Raw genomic sequence first — 19,819 nt, 5'->3', positions numbered from 1 at the left:
GCAAGACAACCTGGTTGCCAGTAGCCTCATAGAAATGAGTCATGGACAAACAGGAAAAAGCCTGGGAAGCTGGATCATCTGTCTAAACCAATGGTTCCCAAACTCCAGTTCTCACGACCCCCAATAGGTCATGTTTTCAGGATTTCCTTAATATAGCACAGGTGATGCCTTGATAATGATTCCATGAAAACATGGCTTGTTAGGGGCCATGATGACTGGAGTTTCGGAAACACTGGTCTAAACCTTAAAGGCCCCATAAGACTAATGTTGGATGAACCCGCCAATATCAACCGGTTAAAAATTGCGTGGGAAGGCCAGATGAATTATAGTCAGGAGAGATGTCGATCGCTCATGTCAGATTTTGAACTGCAGATTGCTTAGTTCTGCAGAAAATAAGGCTCTTAAGAAAACACAAGAGCTCGGCTGAACATGTGCTCCTGTGCATAGGAGAGTAGGTGGAGATAGTTGTCCGATGATCAACCAAAGCATCATTAGGATGACAACCATTTGACGTGTATGGGCAGCTTAAGGCTACATGCGCACGCTGCATCTTTTTTGTGTTCACAAACTGCAGCCAAAACTGCAGCCAAAATGCAGCCAAAACTGCACCTTGTCAGAGAGAGCCTGGAAATGTCACAAAAAACGCATGTAATTTTAGGTGCGTTTTCGGTACGTTTTTGCTGCGTTTTTGTGACAAATGTTGACAAAAACGCAGGAAGAATAAACATGCTGCATTTTATTTGTCACAAACCTTTGACAAATAAAACGCTGACAAATAAACTGCAAGGTGCACATGACAAATCTGACTTCTCATAGCCTTTGCTGGGAAGTCAAATGTCAGAAAGTTCTGACAACAAAACTGCAGCCAAAAAAAGCAGCAAAAAAAGCAGGAAAAAAAAAGCAGCGTGCGCTTGTAGCCTAAAGGTAACCAATCAGGATTTTAGTATATAAGGTAAAGCCAGTGCAGTACTGGCACTATCCGGCACAGGCTGTACATACCATTAGTGGGCAGCTCGGATGTTTAGGCTGTGAAATCCAAGTTTATAAAGTTTGAAAATAAAAGTTTGTCCTCATAAGCTATCGCTCTTTTCAAGTAATAATTCCCATTTATGCTGGAGAGGATGTAATTTAAAGGGAGATATTCTTCACATATTTTGGTCTTGTCCCAAATTCAGATGTCTCTGGAGGGAGGTTAACCTTTTAATAAATCAAATTCTTGGAAATAGTATCACTATTACGCCTCAAATGGCTCTTCTTTCATTAGATTTAGATACAGTCAGGGCCAGAAATATTTGGACAGTGACACAAGTTTTGTTATTTTAGCTGTTTACAAAAACATGTTCAGAAATACAATTATATATATATAATATGGGCTGAAAGTGCACACTCCCAGCTGCAATATGAGAGTTTTCACATCCAAATCGGAGAAAGGGTTTAGGAATCATAGCTCTGTAATGCATAGCCACCTCTTTTTCAAGGGACCAAAAGTAATTGGACAAGGGACTCTAAGGGCTGCAATTAACTCTGAAGGCGTCTCCCTCGTTAACCTGTAATCAATGAAGTAGTTAAAAGGTCTGGGGTTGATTACAGGTGTGTGGTTTTGCATTTGGAAGCTGTTGCTGTGACCAGACAACATGCGGTCTAAGGAACTCTCAATTGAGGTGAAGCAGAACATCCTGAGGCTGAAAAAAAAGAAATCCATCCATCAGAGAGATAGCAGACATGCTTGGAGTAGCAAAATCAACAGTCGGGTACATTCTGAGAAAAAAGGAATTGACTGGTGAGCTTGGGAACTCAAAAAGGCCTGGGCGTCCACGGATGACAACAGTGGTGGATGATCGCCGCATACTTTCTTTGGTGAAGAAGAACCCGTTCACAACATCAACTGAAGTCCAGAACACTCTCAGTGAAGTAGGTGTATCTGTCTCTAAGTCAACAGTAAAGAGAAGACTTCATGAAAGTAAATACAAAGGGTTCACATCTAGATGCAAACCATTCATCAATTCCAAAAATAGACAGGCCAGAGTTAAATTTGCTGAAAAACACCTCATGAAGCCAGCTCAGTTCTGGAAAAGTATTCTATGGACAGATGAGACAAAGATCAACCTGTACCAGAATGATGGGAAGAAAAAAGTTTGGAGAAGGGAATGGCACATGATCCAAGGCACACCACATCCTCTGTAAAACATGGTGGAGGCAACGTGATGGCATGGGCATGCATGGCTTTCAAATGGCACTGGGTCACTTGTGTTTATTGATGACATAACAGCAGACAAGAGTAGCCGGATAAATTCTGAAGTGTACCGGGATATACTTTCAGCCCAGATTCAGCCAAATGCCGCAAAGTTGATCGGACGGCGCTTCATAGTACAGATGGACAATGACCCCAAGCATACAGCCAAAGCTACCCAGGAGTTCATGAGTGCAAAAAAGTGGAACATTCTGCAATGGCCAAGTCAATCACCAGATCTTAACCCAATTGAGCATGCATTTCACTTGCTCAAATCCAGACTTAAGACGGAAAGACCCACAAACAAGCAAGACCTGAAGGCTGCGGCTGTAAAGGCCTGGCAAAGCATTAAGAAGGAGGAAACCCAGCGTTTGGTGATGTCCATGGGTTCCAGACTTAAGGCAGTGATTGCCTCCAAAGGATTCGCAACAAAATATTGAAAATAAAAATATTTTGTTTGGGTTTGGTTTATTTGTCCAATTACTTTTGACCTCCTAAAATGTGGAGTGTTTGTAAAGAAATGTGTACAATTCCTACAATTTCTATCAGATATTTTTGTTCAAACCTTCAAATTAAACGTTACAATCTGCACTTGAATTCTGTTGTAGAGGTTTCATTTCAAATCCAATATGGTGGCATGCAGAGCCCAACTCGCGAAAATTGTGTCACTGTCCAAATATTTCTGGACCTTAACTGTAGTATTACCAAAGACAAATACCTAATTATTCACATTTTTTTAATTGTCAAAATTCATATAGCGGCCAAATGGAAAGACAGATATACCATCTATTACAGAAATTAAAGACAAAATAATGCTTCATAATAATGAGAAGTTTCACCACCTTTAATAATATAATCGATACCCAAAATACCAAAAAATTTGGGAAAGATAGAATAACCTAATGATAAACAACTCTATTTAAACCTGTTTTTTTTTCCCTATCCCAGTTATATATTTAATAATTTATGTTTCTAAAATATCCTTGTGGTTATGATTGATCGATATGTTGTGATTTGGTGATTTCCACTCCAATGAATAAAGAAGACAGATTAAAAGTTGATGTATTTTATTGTTATAGTAGTTTAGTATGTAGTGGTTAAATTTAAAAGTAACATTCTATAACCTAGAATATTGACATGTGAGTTGTTTACTAAAATCAGCAATGTATATTTTCATAACATGTCTGGTTATATTCTTATTACTTTGTGTTAAATAAAAACATTTAAAAGAAAATAAAAGTTTGAAAATTCATCCACTTTTTGATTGACATGTGCACCTATGCTGATAATATCCAGGCTGGTTATGCACATGATTCCTGCCCCCCCCCCCCGCCGCCTATTCCTCCCTCTCACTGGCTGTATGTAAATTTGTCTATTCAGAAACAGGGCGTCGGAGTTGGCGCCTGCGCATAGCGCCTCATCTCCGGCGCAGTATTTATGGAGCCCACAGTACCTAGTATTGTGCATGAGAGGCCGGCGCATGCACCCTCGCTTCTTCAGATCTCGTTGTGACCGCGGGAGCGCGCGCAGTCACAACAGGACTGGAGAACAGCTGATCTTACCGATTAGCTGCAGCAGACGATATCGTAGCAGACGTCTGCTGCAGCTAATCGGGGTAAGATCAGCTGTTCTCCAGACCTGTTGTGACCGCGCACGCTCCCAAGGTCACAACGAGATCTGAAGAAGCGAGGGCGCATGCGCTGCCCTCTCATGCACAATACTAGGTACTGCAGGCTTCAGAAACACGGCGCCGGAGATGAGCGCTATGCGAAGGCGCCAACTCAGACGCCGTGTTTCTGAATAGAGAAATTTACATACAGCCAGAGAGAGGGAGGAACAGGTGGCGGGGGTGGGGTGGTGGATGGTGGACTCATGTGCATAACCCGCCCGGACATTATCAGCAGAGGTACACACATCAATCAAAAAGTGGATGAATTTTCAAACTTTATAAACTTGGATTTCACTGCGTAAACATCCGAGCTGCCCACTAATGGTATGTACAGCCTGTGCCTGACTTGCTTTACCTTATATACCAAAATCCTGATGTTTGGTTCCCTTTAAGGAATTGTCAGCACAGAATAACTGGTCAAGCCAAGTACAGGAGCTTGGTGGCAGGGATATGCTGACAGACTATAAATGGAACTGGATAGCGGATACATGCTGCCCAAACCATAGGTAGTATTAGACACTGGTTGTATTATCCCATGCACTTGATGGCTCTGAAACGCTGCAGCATTACACAGAGAAAAGCATACACTCAATAGCAGCTTGGGACGGAGCCTCGCTGTAGACTACTCGGACAGGTGGGCTTGCTGGCAGTTTCTCTCGGCTTGCTGACCGCAAGACAGATCTCTGCCTATACGCGCACGTAGGCAGAAACCGGTCACTGTCAGGGGGCAAGGAGAAGGCTTGTCTGTCCGACTAATCTGCAGTGCAGTTCGCTCTCCAGCGGCTATTAAACTATGTTTTTCTCTGAAATGCCAAAGCGCTTCAAGGTCAAACATACCTGGCTCAGATCATACAGTCAGTGCCTGACATCTGCTGCCCAAATTGTGGGCAGCTTGTATCAGCTGCCAGGTTCCCTTTGAGGCATCACCTGTGACCCAAAAACCTCTGGACAGATTTCCTTGTCTGAGTCTGGTGGCTTCTCACAGGTAGTAATGTCCCACATAGTCATCTATCACATTCTACTTAGCAGTTTCTTCTGTTATAACATCACCACCCTCTATTCACTCCAATTAGCCAACGCTGCCCATACCCTATCCGGTGCCATTCATATTGACTCAATCATCCATATATGTATTCTGCCCAGCTTCTCCTGCACAGGTTAATCTCCTGTACATACTTATTTTACACCATTCCTCTTATCTATGTATGCCATTTATCATAGTCCATATACCATCTTCCTACCTGACCCGCTGCTCCTTATCACTTTTCCCACTACCAACATGACTTTCTTCTCCCCCCCCCCGAAAAAAAAAAAAAAAAAAAAAAAAATCAGACCTTGTTCTTTATTTCCTTTTTGCAGCTCTCCCTTACTAACATTACTTTTTCCTTATCCCCTTCCCTCTCCATCCCCTTCCTTTCACTTTTCCCAGCACCTCTCCCCTCCATTACCTTAAGTAGGTCCTTCCATATAGTTTTGTAGCGCTGTATATATTTGTTGATATTTATTATTCACATATATAGTAACACCTATGTACTTTGTATGGTACTATGCAAATATTGTACATTTTATAAATTGCTTTCCCTGTGCTTAACAGAAATCCTTGACAAAGACCTTGAAGAGGTTGAAACATTTGAATATTTGTGGTGCCGAATTGTAATAAACTTCACTTTTTGCAGCATTATAGAACCAATTTTTGTCTAATTTTGTGCTGAGGTTTAACGTGTAGTTTCACAAATAGCATAAAAGCAGGGATGGGATGCCCATGACTCATGTGTAGCATTCCAGAAAGGAATGTTCCCTTCTTTGTAGAACATGAAAATTGTGAAGGGTTAGGCCGTTTCAGCAACTCCCTTAATACATACTGGATAGAGCCACTTGCTTGGTTTCGTTTCTCTACCAAATGGGACCCTCAATCACCTGCTAGTGGTAGAAAAACTTAACTTATCACATTTATAAGTGTATTAACTTTTATTATGCCACACCATTATTTCCTCAGTACGTCCAAAGATACTGCTTCAAAACAAAACCTCTTTCATGGAGTCTTACCGTAGCATCAGAAGTGGTTTGGTTTTTTTTTTGCTCAGGATCCAACGGCGGTCCGGTCCGTCCCGTGCCTCTCCTTCCCCCCTGCGGTGGGAGCTCTGGAGAGGGAAGAGGTGACAAAAGCTTGTCTCGAGGGATGACTTTCAATAGATTGCAGCGACTGGAACTGCTCTGCTACGTATGAAACCACGTGACAGAAGCAGGTCTACGAATTATTTAGCACCGCATTCCCAGCGAAACTTGCGGTGCGCTACGGGAGAGAGGCGGCGGGGCTTCCGGCCGCTCTCTGGTCCACAGGGCGTGCGGCGTTACTCGCCGGGGGTGTGGGGGCCCCAGGCTATCCCTGGCCGGGATGGGCTCCTCGGCACTGCGGTATCGTCACGTTTAGGTGGGGGGAGGATTCTGACTTAGAGGCGTTCAATCATAATCCCACACAGATGGTAGCTTCGCCCTATCAGCTCCTCAGCCAAGCACATGCACCAAATGTCTGAACCTACGGTTCCTCTCGTACTGAGCAGGATTGCTATTGCAACAACACATCATCAGTAGAGTAAAACTAACCTGTCTCATGACGGTCTAAACCCAGATCACGTTCCCTAGTAGTGGGTAAACAATCCAATGCTTGGTGAATTCTGCTTCACAATGATAGGAAGAGCCGACATCGAAGGATCAAAAAGAGACGTCGCTATGAACGCTTGGCTGCCACTAGCCAGTTATCCCTATGGTAGCTTTTCTGACACCACCTGCTTAACACCCAAAAAGTCAGACGGATCGTGAGGCCCCACTTTCAGTCTGTATTCATACTGAAAAATCAAGATCACGCGAGCTTTTGCCCTTCTGCTCCACGGGAGGTTTCTGGCCTCCCTGAGCTCACCTTGTTTGACCTGTTTACAAACAAATTGTCTAATGTTTCTACTTTGTTTCACTAAACTAATGTAATATATAAATGTTCTAATATGTAATAAAAATACTGTAACCAGAAGTGATGGGTTTACAGTTCCCCTTAGATTTGCTTTTATTTCGCAGCATAGTAAAGGCGGTACCTCGCTCATAGAATAAAGGAGCACAAAACACTGGTCACCCAATGCCTTATCAGATGTGCGGCCCAATTGTGCCAGGCGTTTCTTCCAATCGGTCTGTGAATGTACAGCTGCACCATTTTTGCTTATCCATAAACTTTATTCCGAGTCACAATGTACAAAAGAAAACAGACAAATTTACATAATTCAATAACAAAATTAAAAGTTATAATAACCAACATATTGACAAAAAGCACCATCCGTGCTACAACGGTTCTGAAGCAAACACTGCTCAGGACTGGACAGCCTCAAGCAAGGTTTTTTTTCCTGGGCAGGGGACTCTGGTGTCAAGGAAAACTCATCCCCCGATGTGGAAAGTCCTTCCAGAAAACCGATCTACCTCCTCAGGAATAGCAGTAACAAATCCATAATTTTTCCGTCAAACAAACAAACATACAAATATTTACAAGATAATAAAGGGGTAAAAATAAACTATTATAGTAGCAATAACAGACTATTTGTTTGGGGAAACTGGTGCTTTATTCAGGGACTGAAATGCCCACAAATACCAATTTCACACATCCAACCTTTATAGTCAGAGTATGATTGCGATGCCCAGACGTGAGTCTCTTGCCCCAAACTCAACAGTCTGACCTAAGCCTGTGAGACAATCGAGTTCTGGATCAGACTGACTGAACATTGCGGTCCGTACTCAGGCCAAAAACGACAGACGTATGGAACAAGTATCAAGCCTAGTACATGTGAGAGATAATGGATAAAGCCTTTATCCAAAAGTAACTATTCTCAAGAAACACAAGTTCTTATCTTTCAAAAGACCTTTATTCACTTCTGACACATCTGAATTGGGAAAATCCATGTTCCACCGATGAAATGATGTTGCAGCAACTTTTCGTAGAACTCTGCATTGTAACACTCCACTGCAGTTCCTCTTGGAAATGTACGAATACACCCACAACTGGGCGATACAAGTTACTGACTAGTCAAATGGAGTCAGCAACATTCACCACTCCCGCCATTATGAAAAGGACCTCGCTCAGCATATCCCCCCCACCAGTCATGAGCTGTTAGAAGGCGATCAAGGGACGTTGGGTGTTGTAGTTTTACAAGTTGCTCGCTTCTGCACACATTGTTAGTGCATGCAGACAAAACTTTGCTTGAACTTTTGATAGTTCTATCACTTTTTTTTCCCCCCTTCCTCAAGAACGAAGAATGGGATTTCGAGAAAAAAAAATAAATAAAAAAAAAACAGATCAAAGATCAAGAACAAAAAAAGAAAATCCCCTCGAAGAGATATTTAATAGTCAGCAGCTAATGAGGTAAACAGATTCAAGCTTATATTTCATGTCGTACACCGCCAAAGGAAAGCCACAGATTTACGCAGGCTAGGAGGAGAACATTTGATCAGTGTGTAGTGCAATTCTAGAATTTCTCACAAAGGAAAAAAAAGATAGCGGTATCTTCACTCACAAATATATTAAATCAAGTTAAATCAAGTTTCGGCCAACACCCCCAGATACATACAACAGCAAAAAAATAGAATAAAAAAAAAAAAAAAAAAGATATATATTTTTCTAAAAGTATTTTTCCTTTCCTTTATACAGTATTTATAACGAATGTTAAAAAGGGTAATTAAAGTCTTGAGGTGTAAGCATATTGCAGATGAAAAGTTGTTTTTTTATTTCCATCCTTAAGACACATTATCATTTCTGCTTTCCCACAAGTCTTTGAAGAGGCAGCACACTATTGAGATCTTGGTTATCTCGCAATCTCACCCATGCCTAAAAAAGGAAATAAAAAGGATACATTTTAGAACAGATTTTAGTAAATTAATACATAAATTGCATTAAAGGGAACCAATCACCAGGATTTTCGTGTATAACCTAAAGCCAGTGCTATACTGGCACCATCAGGCTGATTCTATACATACTTGTAGTTGTCAGCTCGGATGTTTAGGTTTTGAAATCCAAGAAAGTAAAGTTTATAAAATTATCAGCTTCTTGAGTGACAGCAGCTGAGGATCAGATAATATCTAGGGGGTAGGCAGAGTTATCCCCTCCCCCTATTAGAATTAGCATTTGGGCTAATCGAATCTGCCAAAATCCAGACCGGCGGATCCCTGCCGGAATGAACAAAAACAGTCTGGATCCGCTCCGGATTATGGTTCCCATATAAATCTATGGGGACCAGAATCCAGAGATTAAAAACGGTGGTGATAGGTATAGGTATAGGGGGGCAGGAGCACGAGCGGTATATTCACACGAGGCTGTGTCATCGCAGCAAACTCCTTCAGAGTCACGCTTTTCCCCTCCGGTGCCAACAATTCAATATTCATTTTTTGCCCGTCCACCAGCGCGTGTAATTTGTTGCAGTTAGACGCGCCCCCACCCTGAGTGGCAGAGAGTCAGCTGACTGCAACCAATCACAGGAGGCGGGGAAAGCAGTGCAAGTGTCTGCGGGTAAGTATGGTGAATGTGCATGTGTTTCACAAACACACACACGTTCCTGTGAGAAGTGAGCGGCTGTGCTGTTGACGCGCTGTCAGACTCATACAAGTCTGACATGACATCAGCCAGCATGGCCTGCGGTCTCTGAGCATGAGCATGCATGTACACAAAAGCACAGGCATTTTTATTTTATTTAAATAAAATTTAAAAAAAAACAAAAAAAAAACACGACGTGCAGTCCCCATAAATTTGATACCCAGCCATGATAAAGCCGGCTGGGGGCTGGTAGTCTCAGCCCGCAGCTGCCCGGTATTGCCGCATCTATTAAATGTGACAATCCCGCTGCAATACCAGCTCTTCTCGATTGCCCTGGTGCGGTGGCAATCAGGGTAACAAGGGGTTAACAGCAGCGCACAGCTGCTACTAAGCCCCAGGTTAATGATGGCACAGGCGTCTATGAGACACTCCCATTATTAACCTATAAGTGAAAGTAAATAAACAGAGAAAAATCCTTTATTTGGAATAAAACACAAACACACACCCTCCTTCACCACTTTATTAACCTCCAATACCCTGCAAGTCCGGCGTAATCCACACGAGGTCCCCCGCCGCTTCAGCTCTGCTACGTAGCCAGCGGCCAGAGAGCACGACCGCGGGTGTGCAGACAATGACTGAGCCGCGATGACTGCACAGTAGGCAGATGCTGTCACAGGCTGGGGGCGCGGTCTGCCTGCAACCAATCACAGACGAGAGGACGGCCGGTGATCGGGGAAAACACGAAAAGCTGTGTGTATACGATGTACAGTACAGGAAATGAATGTGTGACCCGGAAGCAGTGTGCCGCCATGACACACAGTCTCGCTAAGTATGAAACGCTGTTTGTTTTTCTTTATTTTTAAATTATTTATTTTCGCCACTGCCGGCCGGATCCCGGAAATCTTTGAAACCGCACAAATACGGAGTTTTACAATCCGGATTCGCTCAGCCCTAATTAGCATAAGTGTGATACAATTGACCTAGCAGGACCTGTGTGAGGTCATACCCATGTGGTATCCCCACCCCTTCTGGTCACATAGGTATGACCCTGGTTACATGGGTATGACCTCATCACAGGTCCTGCTAGGTCGATTGTATCATACTTATGCTAATTCTAACACAGGGAGGGGAAAAAAAAGAGAATTTTGTTTACTTACCGTAAATTCTTTTTTTCTTATAGTTCCGTATTGGGAGACCCAGACCTTGGGTGTTTAGCTTCTGCCTCCGGAGGACACACAAAGTACTACACTTAAAAGTGTAGCTCCTCCCTCTGAGCTTATACACCCCCTGGTGAGCCAGTCCCAGCCAGTTTAGTGCAAAAGCTGAAGGAGAATAGCCACCCACAAGTAGAACAGAGCAAGAGCCGGAACAACCGGAGAATCTGTCCACAACAGCCGGTGATAACACGCGGAACAAGAAATTGCCAACAGTCAACAGGGAGGGAGCTGGGTCTCCCAATATGGAACTATAAGAAAAAGAATTTACGGTAAGTAAACAAAATTCTCTTTTTCTTTATCGTTCCTTTGGGAGACCAAGACCTTGGGACGTTCCAAAGCAGTCCCTGGGTGGGAATAAAACAGAAAAACTAAGAAGTAGGCAGAACCTAACTTCACAAAATGGGCGACAGCCGCCTGAAGGATGCGTCTGCCCAAGCTCACATCTGCCGAAGCATGAGCATGCACTTGGTAGTGCTTCGAGAAGGTATGCAGGCTAGTCCAAGTGGCAGCCTGACAGACTTGTTGAGCCGTAGCCTGGTGCCTAAAAGCCCAAGAGGCACCCACCGCTCTGGTCGAGTGTGCCTTGATCCCCGGCGGGGGAGGCACCTGAGTACTCTGGTAGGCGTCCGAAATGGTCGATCTAATCCAACGGGCTAAGGTCGGCTTAGAAGCAGGGAGACCCTTGCGCCGACCTGTGGTTAGCACAAAAAGAGAGGTGCACCGGCTAAGCGCAGCGGTGCGAGACACATAGATCCGGAGAGCACGCACCAGATCTAGAGTATGCAGCGCTTTCTCAAAGCGATGAACAGGAGCCGGACAGAAGGAAGGTACCAGTTGGAGGAACGAAAGGAGCGAAACCTCGACTGATTCCTACCCTGGGCAGGTTTCCTGGTTTTGGTTTGTGGCATGGAAGTACTCTTCCCGCCAGTAGCTTCTTTGATAATTTCATCCAGCTGTTCTCCGAACAGCCGGGACCCAGCAAAAGGGAGCCCAGCAAGGTATTTCTTAGAAGAAGCATCTGCCTTCCACTCTCGAAGCCACAAGATCCTGCGGATAACGAGGGAATTAGCTGAAGCCACCGCAGTGCGGTGAGAAGCCTCCAGCATGGCAGACATGGCATAAGATGAAAAAGCTGAAGCTTGAGAAGTTAAGGCAACCATCTCGGGCATAGATTCCCTGGTGAGGGAATGCATCTCCTCTAGAGAAGCAGAGATGGCTTTGAGAGCCCACACTGCTGCAAAAGTTGGGGAAAATGCGGCCCCCGCCGCTTCATACACGGATTTGGCCAGAAGGTCAATCTGACGGTCAGTGGAATCCTTAAGGGAGAGCCATCAGCCACCGACAACGGTCCGGGCTGAGAGCCTAGACACCGGAGGGTCTACCTTTGGGGAATGAGCCCACTCCTTGACCACCTCAGGTGGAAAGGGAAAACGGGCATCAGAACCACGTTTTGGGAAGCGTTTGTCAGGACAGGCCCTGGGTTTGGTCACAGCGGCCTGAAAACTGGAGTGGTTAAAGAACACACTCTTTACTCTCTTAGGCGAGGTAAACTGGTGCTTTTCTGCCAGAGAGGGTTGCTCCTCTGATACTGGCGGATTGAGATCCAGTACAAAATTAATGGAAGCAATCAAGTCACTAAGATCTGAGTCACCCTCGGAAAGATCAATGGGGTACATGGAGTTAGCCTCCGAGCCCCCTGTAAAGGCATCCTCCGAGTCAGCTCTTGAATCAGAGCCACGGGATGAGGAGGGAGAGGAAACCCTGCGTCTCCTCTTAGGAGGACGGGGTCTTGGCCCTGATGATGAATCCTCTGTGAGCTCCGGTGGACGGAGGTCAGATGATAGAGATCCTAAGGGACCCTTAGCAGTAGAGGCACCCTGTGAAGGGGGCTGATGCATATTCAACAAAGTCCTGGACAGAAGTCCCATGGACTCAGCAAAAGACTGGGAGAAAGACCTAGAAAAGGATTCTACCCAAGCCGGGGGTTCAGCCACAGGTGCAGGAGCAGCCTGAGAGACCACTGGGGGTGAGACTCCAGGCTGTGGCACCGCCAAGTTAGAGCAGACATCACAATGTGGATAGGTGCTCGGTTCAGGCAGCAGGAGCTTACATGCAGCGCATACAGTATAAAGCTTTGGAGCCTTGCTCCTCGTGTGAGACATGCTGCTGGAGTGGGGACAGCTTCTACAAGAGAATAAACCCCAGAGAGTAAATACAGAGGTCCACAACCAGAGACCGGTTGTGGCTTACCAGACCAATGGCAGCGGTGTTGTGTGCCCTCCAGATCCCGAAGCCCGGACCCCCAATGCACAGCACCTCAGCAGGGATGCAGAGTGCAGGCCAGCGCAGAGTGAACCCTGTCTGAGAAAATGGCCGCCGGAGCGAAGAGAGGGGGCGGGACTTGGGGCGTTCCTGTAGGAGAGCGGGATCTGGAGGGCCATAGAGACCTACAGGGGGGGGGGGGGGGGAGACACGCACAGCAGTGGGGAGTGTCCCTCCCCTGTGCAGGACGGCCGCCGGGAGGAGCCGAACCTGTCCCTCTGCATGAGTGACATGCGAGGGCAGTGAACAGAAACTAGGCCTCCGGCAAAGCCGGGGCCTAAATTTGAGCGGCGAGGCCGACGCGCAGGCACCATCGGCGCGGTTCTCGGGCGACAGCTAGAGAACCCGCCGGAAATGCCAAGATAAATACAGTAAGCACACTCTCCCCATACAATAAAGCACAGGGACCCCCAACATATAAACGTCTCAGGTACTTAGCTGCTGAGACGCAGGGCCAGGTCCCTGGGGATGAGTGCTCCGGTCCAGCAGGATCCTAAAGGGCTGCGGATGGAGACCGGTCTCCTGCCAGGCATGGAGACCGCGCTGGCTCCCACTTCAAGCCAGAGCCCAGGAGGGATGGTGAAGGAGCACGGCATGTAAGGCTCCAGCCTTGGAATCAACCTTACAACACCACCGACACAGTGGGGTGAGAAGGGACATGCCGTGGGTCCAGACGTGGACCCGCACTTCTTCAATCTCATTCCAAAAAGGAAAAAAATTATATGAGAATGCATGTGTGGATGTATGCCTCCTGAACACAAAGTGATAAACTGGCTGGGACTGGCTCACCAGGGGGTGTATAAGCTCAGAGGGAGGAGCTACACTTTTAAGTGTAGTACTTTGTGTGTCCTCCGGAGGCAGAAGCTTAACACCCAAGGTCTGGGTCTCCCAAAGGAACGATAAAGAAAGTATGAATACCCTCCCAGCTATTATCCAATCCTCAGCTGCTGTCACTTAACAAGCAGCTAATTTTATAAACTTAACTTTCTTGGATTTCAATACCTAAACTTCCGAGCGGACCACTAATGGTATGTAGAGAATCTGCCTGAAAGTGCCAGTATAGCACTACCTTTAGGTTAAACAATGTTAGGAAGTTCATATTAGCAATAATTATTACACAGGTTTAAAACTATAATGACACATATATGCCTCGTGTAGAGAGATGCCATATAAACCTCAAAAGAGTTGTATGAAGCCATAATAGTGCACCCATTAAAATATAGACCTCCTGATACCACATCAAGGCCTTTTTCTAACAGATTCCACATAGAAGAAAATAAAATGTGCAATTATCCAAGGATGCTGAATTGCTTAGAATAAATGCTTCTTGGTATACATAAGAGGAAAGCACACAAAGCATCTATGGGTAGTACTGTGTTTTTCCAAAAATAAGCCCTAGCAGTGATTTTCAGCATTTTCGGAGCAAGGCTTAAATATAAGCCTTACCCCGAAAATAAGCCATAGTCGCGGATCAATAATGAAGTGTCCGTGCAGCCAAGTTAAAGAATACTGCAGGACACTTCATTATAGAAAGCAGACACCCCGCAATCATACTCACCAGATGCCGAGTGGGAGGCCCTGCAGTGGATTGCACACCCACACACATCCGATCGCCCACCCACACACATCCGATCGCCCACACACACACACACACACACACCAGATTGCAAACACACACGCACCACATACAGCAATACAGATCCTGAGATATGTGGTGGAGCGCAAGGACCTGAGGATTGAATGCTTGCTTACAGGACCTGCGACACATGACTTTCTCCCATCCCTGCGTCCAGAGACATTCTGTATCGCTGGATGTAGTGAGTGTGTGTGTGTATATGAGTGTGCGCGCGATCTGATGTAGGAGTATGTCGTTAAGAAGCAGGGGAGGCAGCGTGCAGTACATCTGCTGGGAGGGCCCGCTAGAAATCACAGGAGGACCCTTGCAGCCGTCCGGGCACTGGTAAGTATAAGTCACCTGAATGGGGGAGCGGGGGGGGGGGGGGGGTGTCAACTTACCCCCAACCATGTTTCTCCAAGAAAAAGACCTACTCCAAAAATAAGCCCTAGTGCTTTTTTGGGAAAAAAAAAAAAAAGGAAAAAAAAAAAAGTATAAGACTGTCTTATTTTTGTTATTTTTGGAAAAACACGGTACAATAATAACTGTACTTTGAGTACAGTACATGGCAGAGTTATACATCATGCACAGAGCTCCATCCAATGTCAATGGGGCAGACCAACAGCTGAGTTGCTGCACCGTCCCCTTTCACTATGATTACTGTGGTGTTCTCCTAAAGCTCAGTTCACACGATTGTAGAAGGGGTGAGGGAGAATGGACAATTTTTCACCCATATATGTTATGCGCATTTTTTTTTTTTTTTTTTTTTTTTTATAGGTCTGCTTTTTATATCTGTATAGCATTCATGTGTATATATATATGTAGTATGTTATATGTCTATGAACACACACATCTAGATATATCAGCTATTTTTTACAGGTTTCCTATGCTAAGAATTGCAATGTATATGTAAAAACTTAGATGCTATAAGATCAATCTGTATGGGATTTTTTTTATGCTCCCATAGACTTAAAATAGGCAAGTCTCATCCAACATATGGAAGACACTAGTCAGTAATTTTTTTTGTTTATATGGACATGCGATCTGAGTGAGAAAACTGTCACCTTAACAGCTCAATGGAATAACAGTGGTCAAAGTGGACAGTACTGGGACAGAAAATGCTGTTGTGTGATCGTACCCTTAAAAAGGGTTGTCCCTTTCAGTAAATGTTTGTCTCCTGCAACAGATCATCAAAAAGAAAACAAACCATGCTGTACACGACTTCTTCAGGTCCATCGGTCAGCCTCCGCCACTGCTCCCAGTGTCTGGCACTGTGTGTGCTGAAGTCACATCACATCGCTGAGCTTATTCATTGGCTGTCGCACTGTCGACGATCAGCAAATGACAGGCACAAGGAGCAGCGGAGGAGACTCGCCGGGAGGTCTTGGGAACGGGAGCACAGAGCGGTTTGTTTCTTTATAATAACCTGCAACTGGAGACAAACATTTAACAAAAGGGAACAACCCCTTTAATGCGATTTTGCAACAACGAGGAAAAAAGCGCTACTTACCTTTCTATTGTGAGAAAACTCTTAAAGCCCAGACCCCATAATGACAGGACAATTTTTTTTTATTTGGCTTTTACTTTCTGCTGCATTTTTTTTATTTTATCGACATGGCAGTATGCGTCCCTTTATCCCTTTGTGTATTTTTTTCTCTTTTTGCAGAAACTCCTTGGCATACATATTACACACACACACACACACACACACACACACACACAAATTCACATATGCATATACCAACATATTACACCCACACACAGACATACCAGTTTTTATGCAACACAAACAGAAAAATTGTTTCATTTCATATTTACACTTTTTTTTTGAAGTGAGGGACTTTTAAAAAAAAAAAAAAATAAATAAATAAAATAAATAAAAAAAATTATGGAGTTTTTATATATTATACACACATCAACTTTGAAATTGCAGAATATAGGAGGAGTTGAACTATTGAAATCACAAAAAGGAGGGAAAAAAAAATTAAAAAAAAACATGTTTGATTTATTCGACAGATTATGAGCGTCATGTGCAGAAATACCCACACTTGCATGCCTTGGCAGAGACATGGCGATCATGTGGTCACAGTGTCCTACAGCAGCATCAGTACTGACCCTTTATAATACTGAGGTTATAAATGAATTTCAATGAGGCTATTATAGTCTGAGGAACGTTCTGCCATGTGGAATGCACTTGGTCATTCAAATCATCAAAATCCACTGCTGGCAGCTCCCTTTGCAATTGCTGACCAATAACATCTCAGATGTGATCAATGGGAGACAAGTCTGGAGACGCTACAGGGCATGATAAACATGTTTAGGCCACACAACTGCTCACAGTAGCACCAACAACATGAGTCCTGGTGTTGTCAAATTGAAACTCTGCTTCTTGGACACTTTGGAGAAATGGCCGTCCCATTGGTTCCACCACCAAATCAATGTAATGCAGGGCTGGAGCTTCTAGCAGGAGCTATTGATGATTTGTGAGCCTTAAGCCCGCTTTACATGTTACGATTCTGCATACGATATCGTATGCGATCGTAACCGCCCCTATCGTATGTGCGGCATGTTCACTTTTGTTGAATGTGCCACACAAACGATTAACCCCCGTCACACGTACTTACCCGTCCATACGACCTCAATGTGGGCGGCGAACGTCCACTTCCTGGAGTGGGAGGGACGTTCGGCGTCACATAGACGTCACGCAGCAGCCGACCAATAGAAGCGGAGGGGCGGAGCTGAGCAGGACGTAAACATCCCGCCCACCTCCTTCCTTCCGCATGGCAGGCCGGGAGCCGCAGGTAAGATCTGTTCATCGTTCCCAGGGTGTCACACACTGCGGTGTGTGCTACCCCGGGTACGATGAACAACCTGACGTTCCATTCATGAGGAATGAACGACGTGCGTGCGATGAACGTTTTACCGTTCATTCGCAATCGCATGTAGCTGTTACACACTACAATGTACCTTACGATGCTGGATGTGCGTCACTTACGACGTGACCCCGCCAACACATCGTAAGATATATTGTAGCATGTAAAGCGGGCTTAAGGCTATGTGCCCACGGGAGCTTGCTTCTGCGGATATATCTGCAGGTACGGCCGCAGGTTTCTCGCCGGCATCCGCAGCTATTTTTAGCTGCGGTAAACCTGCGGACTTTCATGTGATTTACCTGCGGACGTCCCGGCCTCTATCTCCATAGTGGAGGGCCGAGATTTCCACAGGCAATTCCGCAGAAATAATTGACGTGCAGTTACGTCCGGCTGTGGGATATCCGCAGCATATTCCGCAGCCGCACATTCCACAGCGTGGACACAGACACTCCATGTCCCATAGGATAACATGGGGAGTGTCTGTACATGCTAAAACCTGCGATTTATCTGGAAAATCCAGATAAATCCGCAGGTTTTCCGCGGCAAAATCCGTAGAAGCAAGCTCCCGTGGGCACATAGCCTAAAGGCCCAGTCACACACAACGACTTACCAGCGATCCCGAAAATGATGCGACCTGATAGGGATCGCAGGTAAGTCGCTGGGAGGTCGCAGGTGAGATGTCACACAGTCAGATCTTACCAGCGATGCAGGAACAATACAGGTCGCAGTAGCGACCTGTATAACGATCTCAGCAGTCACTGTGACCCTGTCACACAGTGTCAAACACAGCGATGTGTCCTGCCCAGCAGGACGTCGCCTTTGAAGAAAATGACCTGGACCATTCAGCAACGACTAGAGATCTCACAGCAGGGGCTTGATCGCTGGTAAGTGTCACACATAACGAGATCGCTAACGGGATCGCTACTGCGTCACCAAAACGGTGACTCAGCTGCGATCTCGCTAGCGATCTCGTTATGTGTGACAGTACCTTAAGGCTGTGTGCACACGATGCGTTTTTTACCGCGGAAACGCTGCGTTTTGAACCGCAGCGTTTCAGTGGCAAATTGCATGCGTTCAGCTTTCCCAGCAAAGTGTATGGGAAAGCTGAAAAATCAGTGCACATGCTGCGTTTCTTTCCGCAGCGTTTTGGATGCCAAAAATCGGTGCGGAAAGAAAAGCAGCATGTCACTTCTTTTGTGCGTTGTGGCTGCGTTCTCTCCCCCATTGAAATCAATGATGTGGGGTCAGAACGCAGCCACAACGCATGGACCTGCTTTTTTGTTGCGGTCCGCGGCCTTTGTCGGCACGCCAGAACGCAGGCATTTACCTGGAAGTGAGGTCAAGAGGCTTCCTGTTGACCTCACTTCCTGGCAAAGCCCCCGGTGTCGCCAAAGTGCCCGCCCCGACCCCCGACCCCCCTCCCGAAAATCCAACATGGCCGCGCGCACAGTAGCGCACCGGCCGCCCTGCTCCTATGATTTCTGTCGCATGTGCAATAACACATGCGACAGAAAACTGTTCCCCAGGCCCTGCCCGGTCACCCCCTATTCCCCCCGGTGTCATACATACCTGTCCGGTCGCAGCGCTGATCCCCCGCGGCCCCCTCCTCCTCCTTCACAGTGCACGCTGGCCGGTCACATGAGCAGAGCAGCTGACAGCCAGCACAGTGTTCAGTGTGAGCTGTGCTGGCTGCTCGCACTCTGCAGCTGTGACCCGGGGAGAGTGGGTGCAGATTTTTGCACCCACTCTCCTCAAATGGAGAGTCTGCCCTCCTAGAAAATGGGGGATACGTTTCCTGAACGTGCCCCCATATTCTAGAAGGTCCAGAGGCGACGTGGGACATCCATATGGATTTCTGCGGACCCATTTTTTTTTTTATTAAATTGGAGAACAAGGGAATGATTTGGGGAGTGTTTTTTCTAATAAAACATTTTTTGTTGTCTTTTTTTGCTTTTGTTTACTGTCAATTAGTTATGTCGGGTGTCTGATAGACGCCGTGACATCACTAATTGCTGGGCTTGATGCCAGGTGACATTACACATCTGGTATCAACCCCATTTATTACCCCGTTAGCCAACGCACCAGGGCGCGGGATGAGTTGGGGCGAAGCGCCAGGATTGGCGCATCTAATGGATGCGCCACTTCTGGGGCGGCTGCGGCCTGCTATTTTTAGGCTGGGAAGAGTCCAATAACCATGGCTCTTCCCACCCTGAGAATACCAGACCCCAGCTGTCAGCTTCACCTTGGCTGGTGATCTAATTTGGGGGGACCCCACGTTATTTTTTTTTTTATTCTTTATTTATAAATAAAAAAAAAAAACATGGGGAGCC

General features: G+C 45.7%; 1 protein-coding gene across 1 annotated transcript in view; it reads right to left on the bottom strand.

The window, feature by feature from the left end:
- Positions 1 to 7,100: 7,100 nt before the first annotated feature.
- TENT2 (terminal nucleotidyltransferase 2) overlaps positions 7,101 to 19,819 on the bottom strand; it is a 125,585-nt gene continuing 112,866 nt past the window's right edge. The window contains exon 14 of the mRNA XM_075325773.1: positions 7,101 to 8,760. Within this exon, the coding sequence (XP_075181888.1) occupies positions 8,683 to 8,760 (78 nt within the window). The 3' untranslated portion in view covers positions 7,101 to 8,682. The remainder of the gene's footprint in view (positions 8,761 to 19,819) is intronic.

Source organism: Anomaloglossus baeobatrachus, chromosome 1 (assembly GCF_048569485.1).
Source record: "Anomaloglossus baeobatrachus isolate aAnoBae1 chromosome 1, aAnoBae1.hap1, whole genome shotgun sequence".
Classification (NCBI taxonomy): Eukaryota; Metazoa; Chordata; class Amphibia; order Anura; family Aromobatidae; genus Anomaloglossus; species Anomaloglossus baeobatrachus.
Note: the sequence above shows the minus strand (reverse complement) of the source record. Positions and strands in the feature narration are given on the sequence as shown.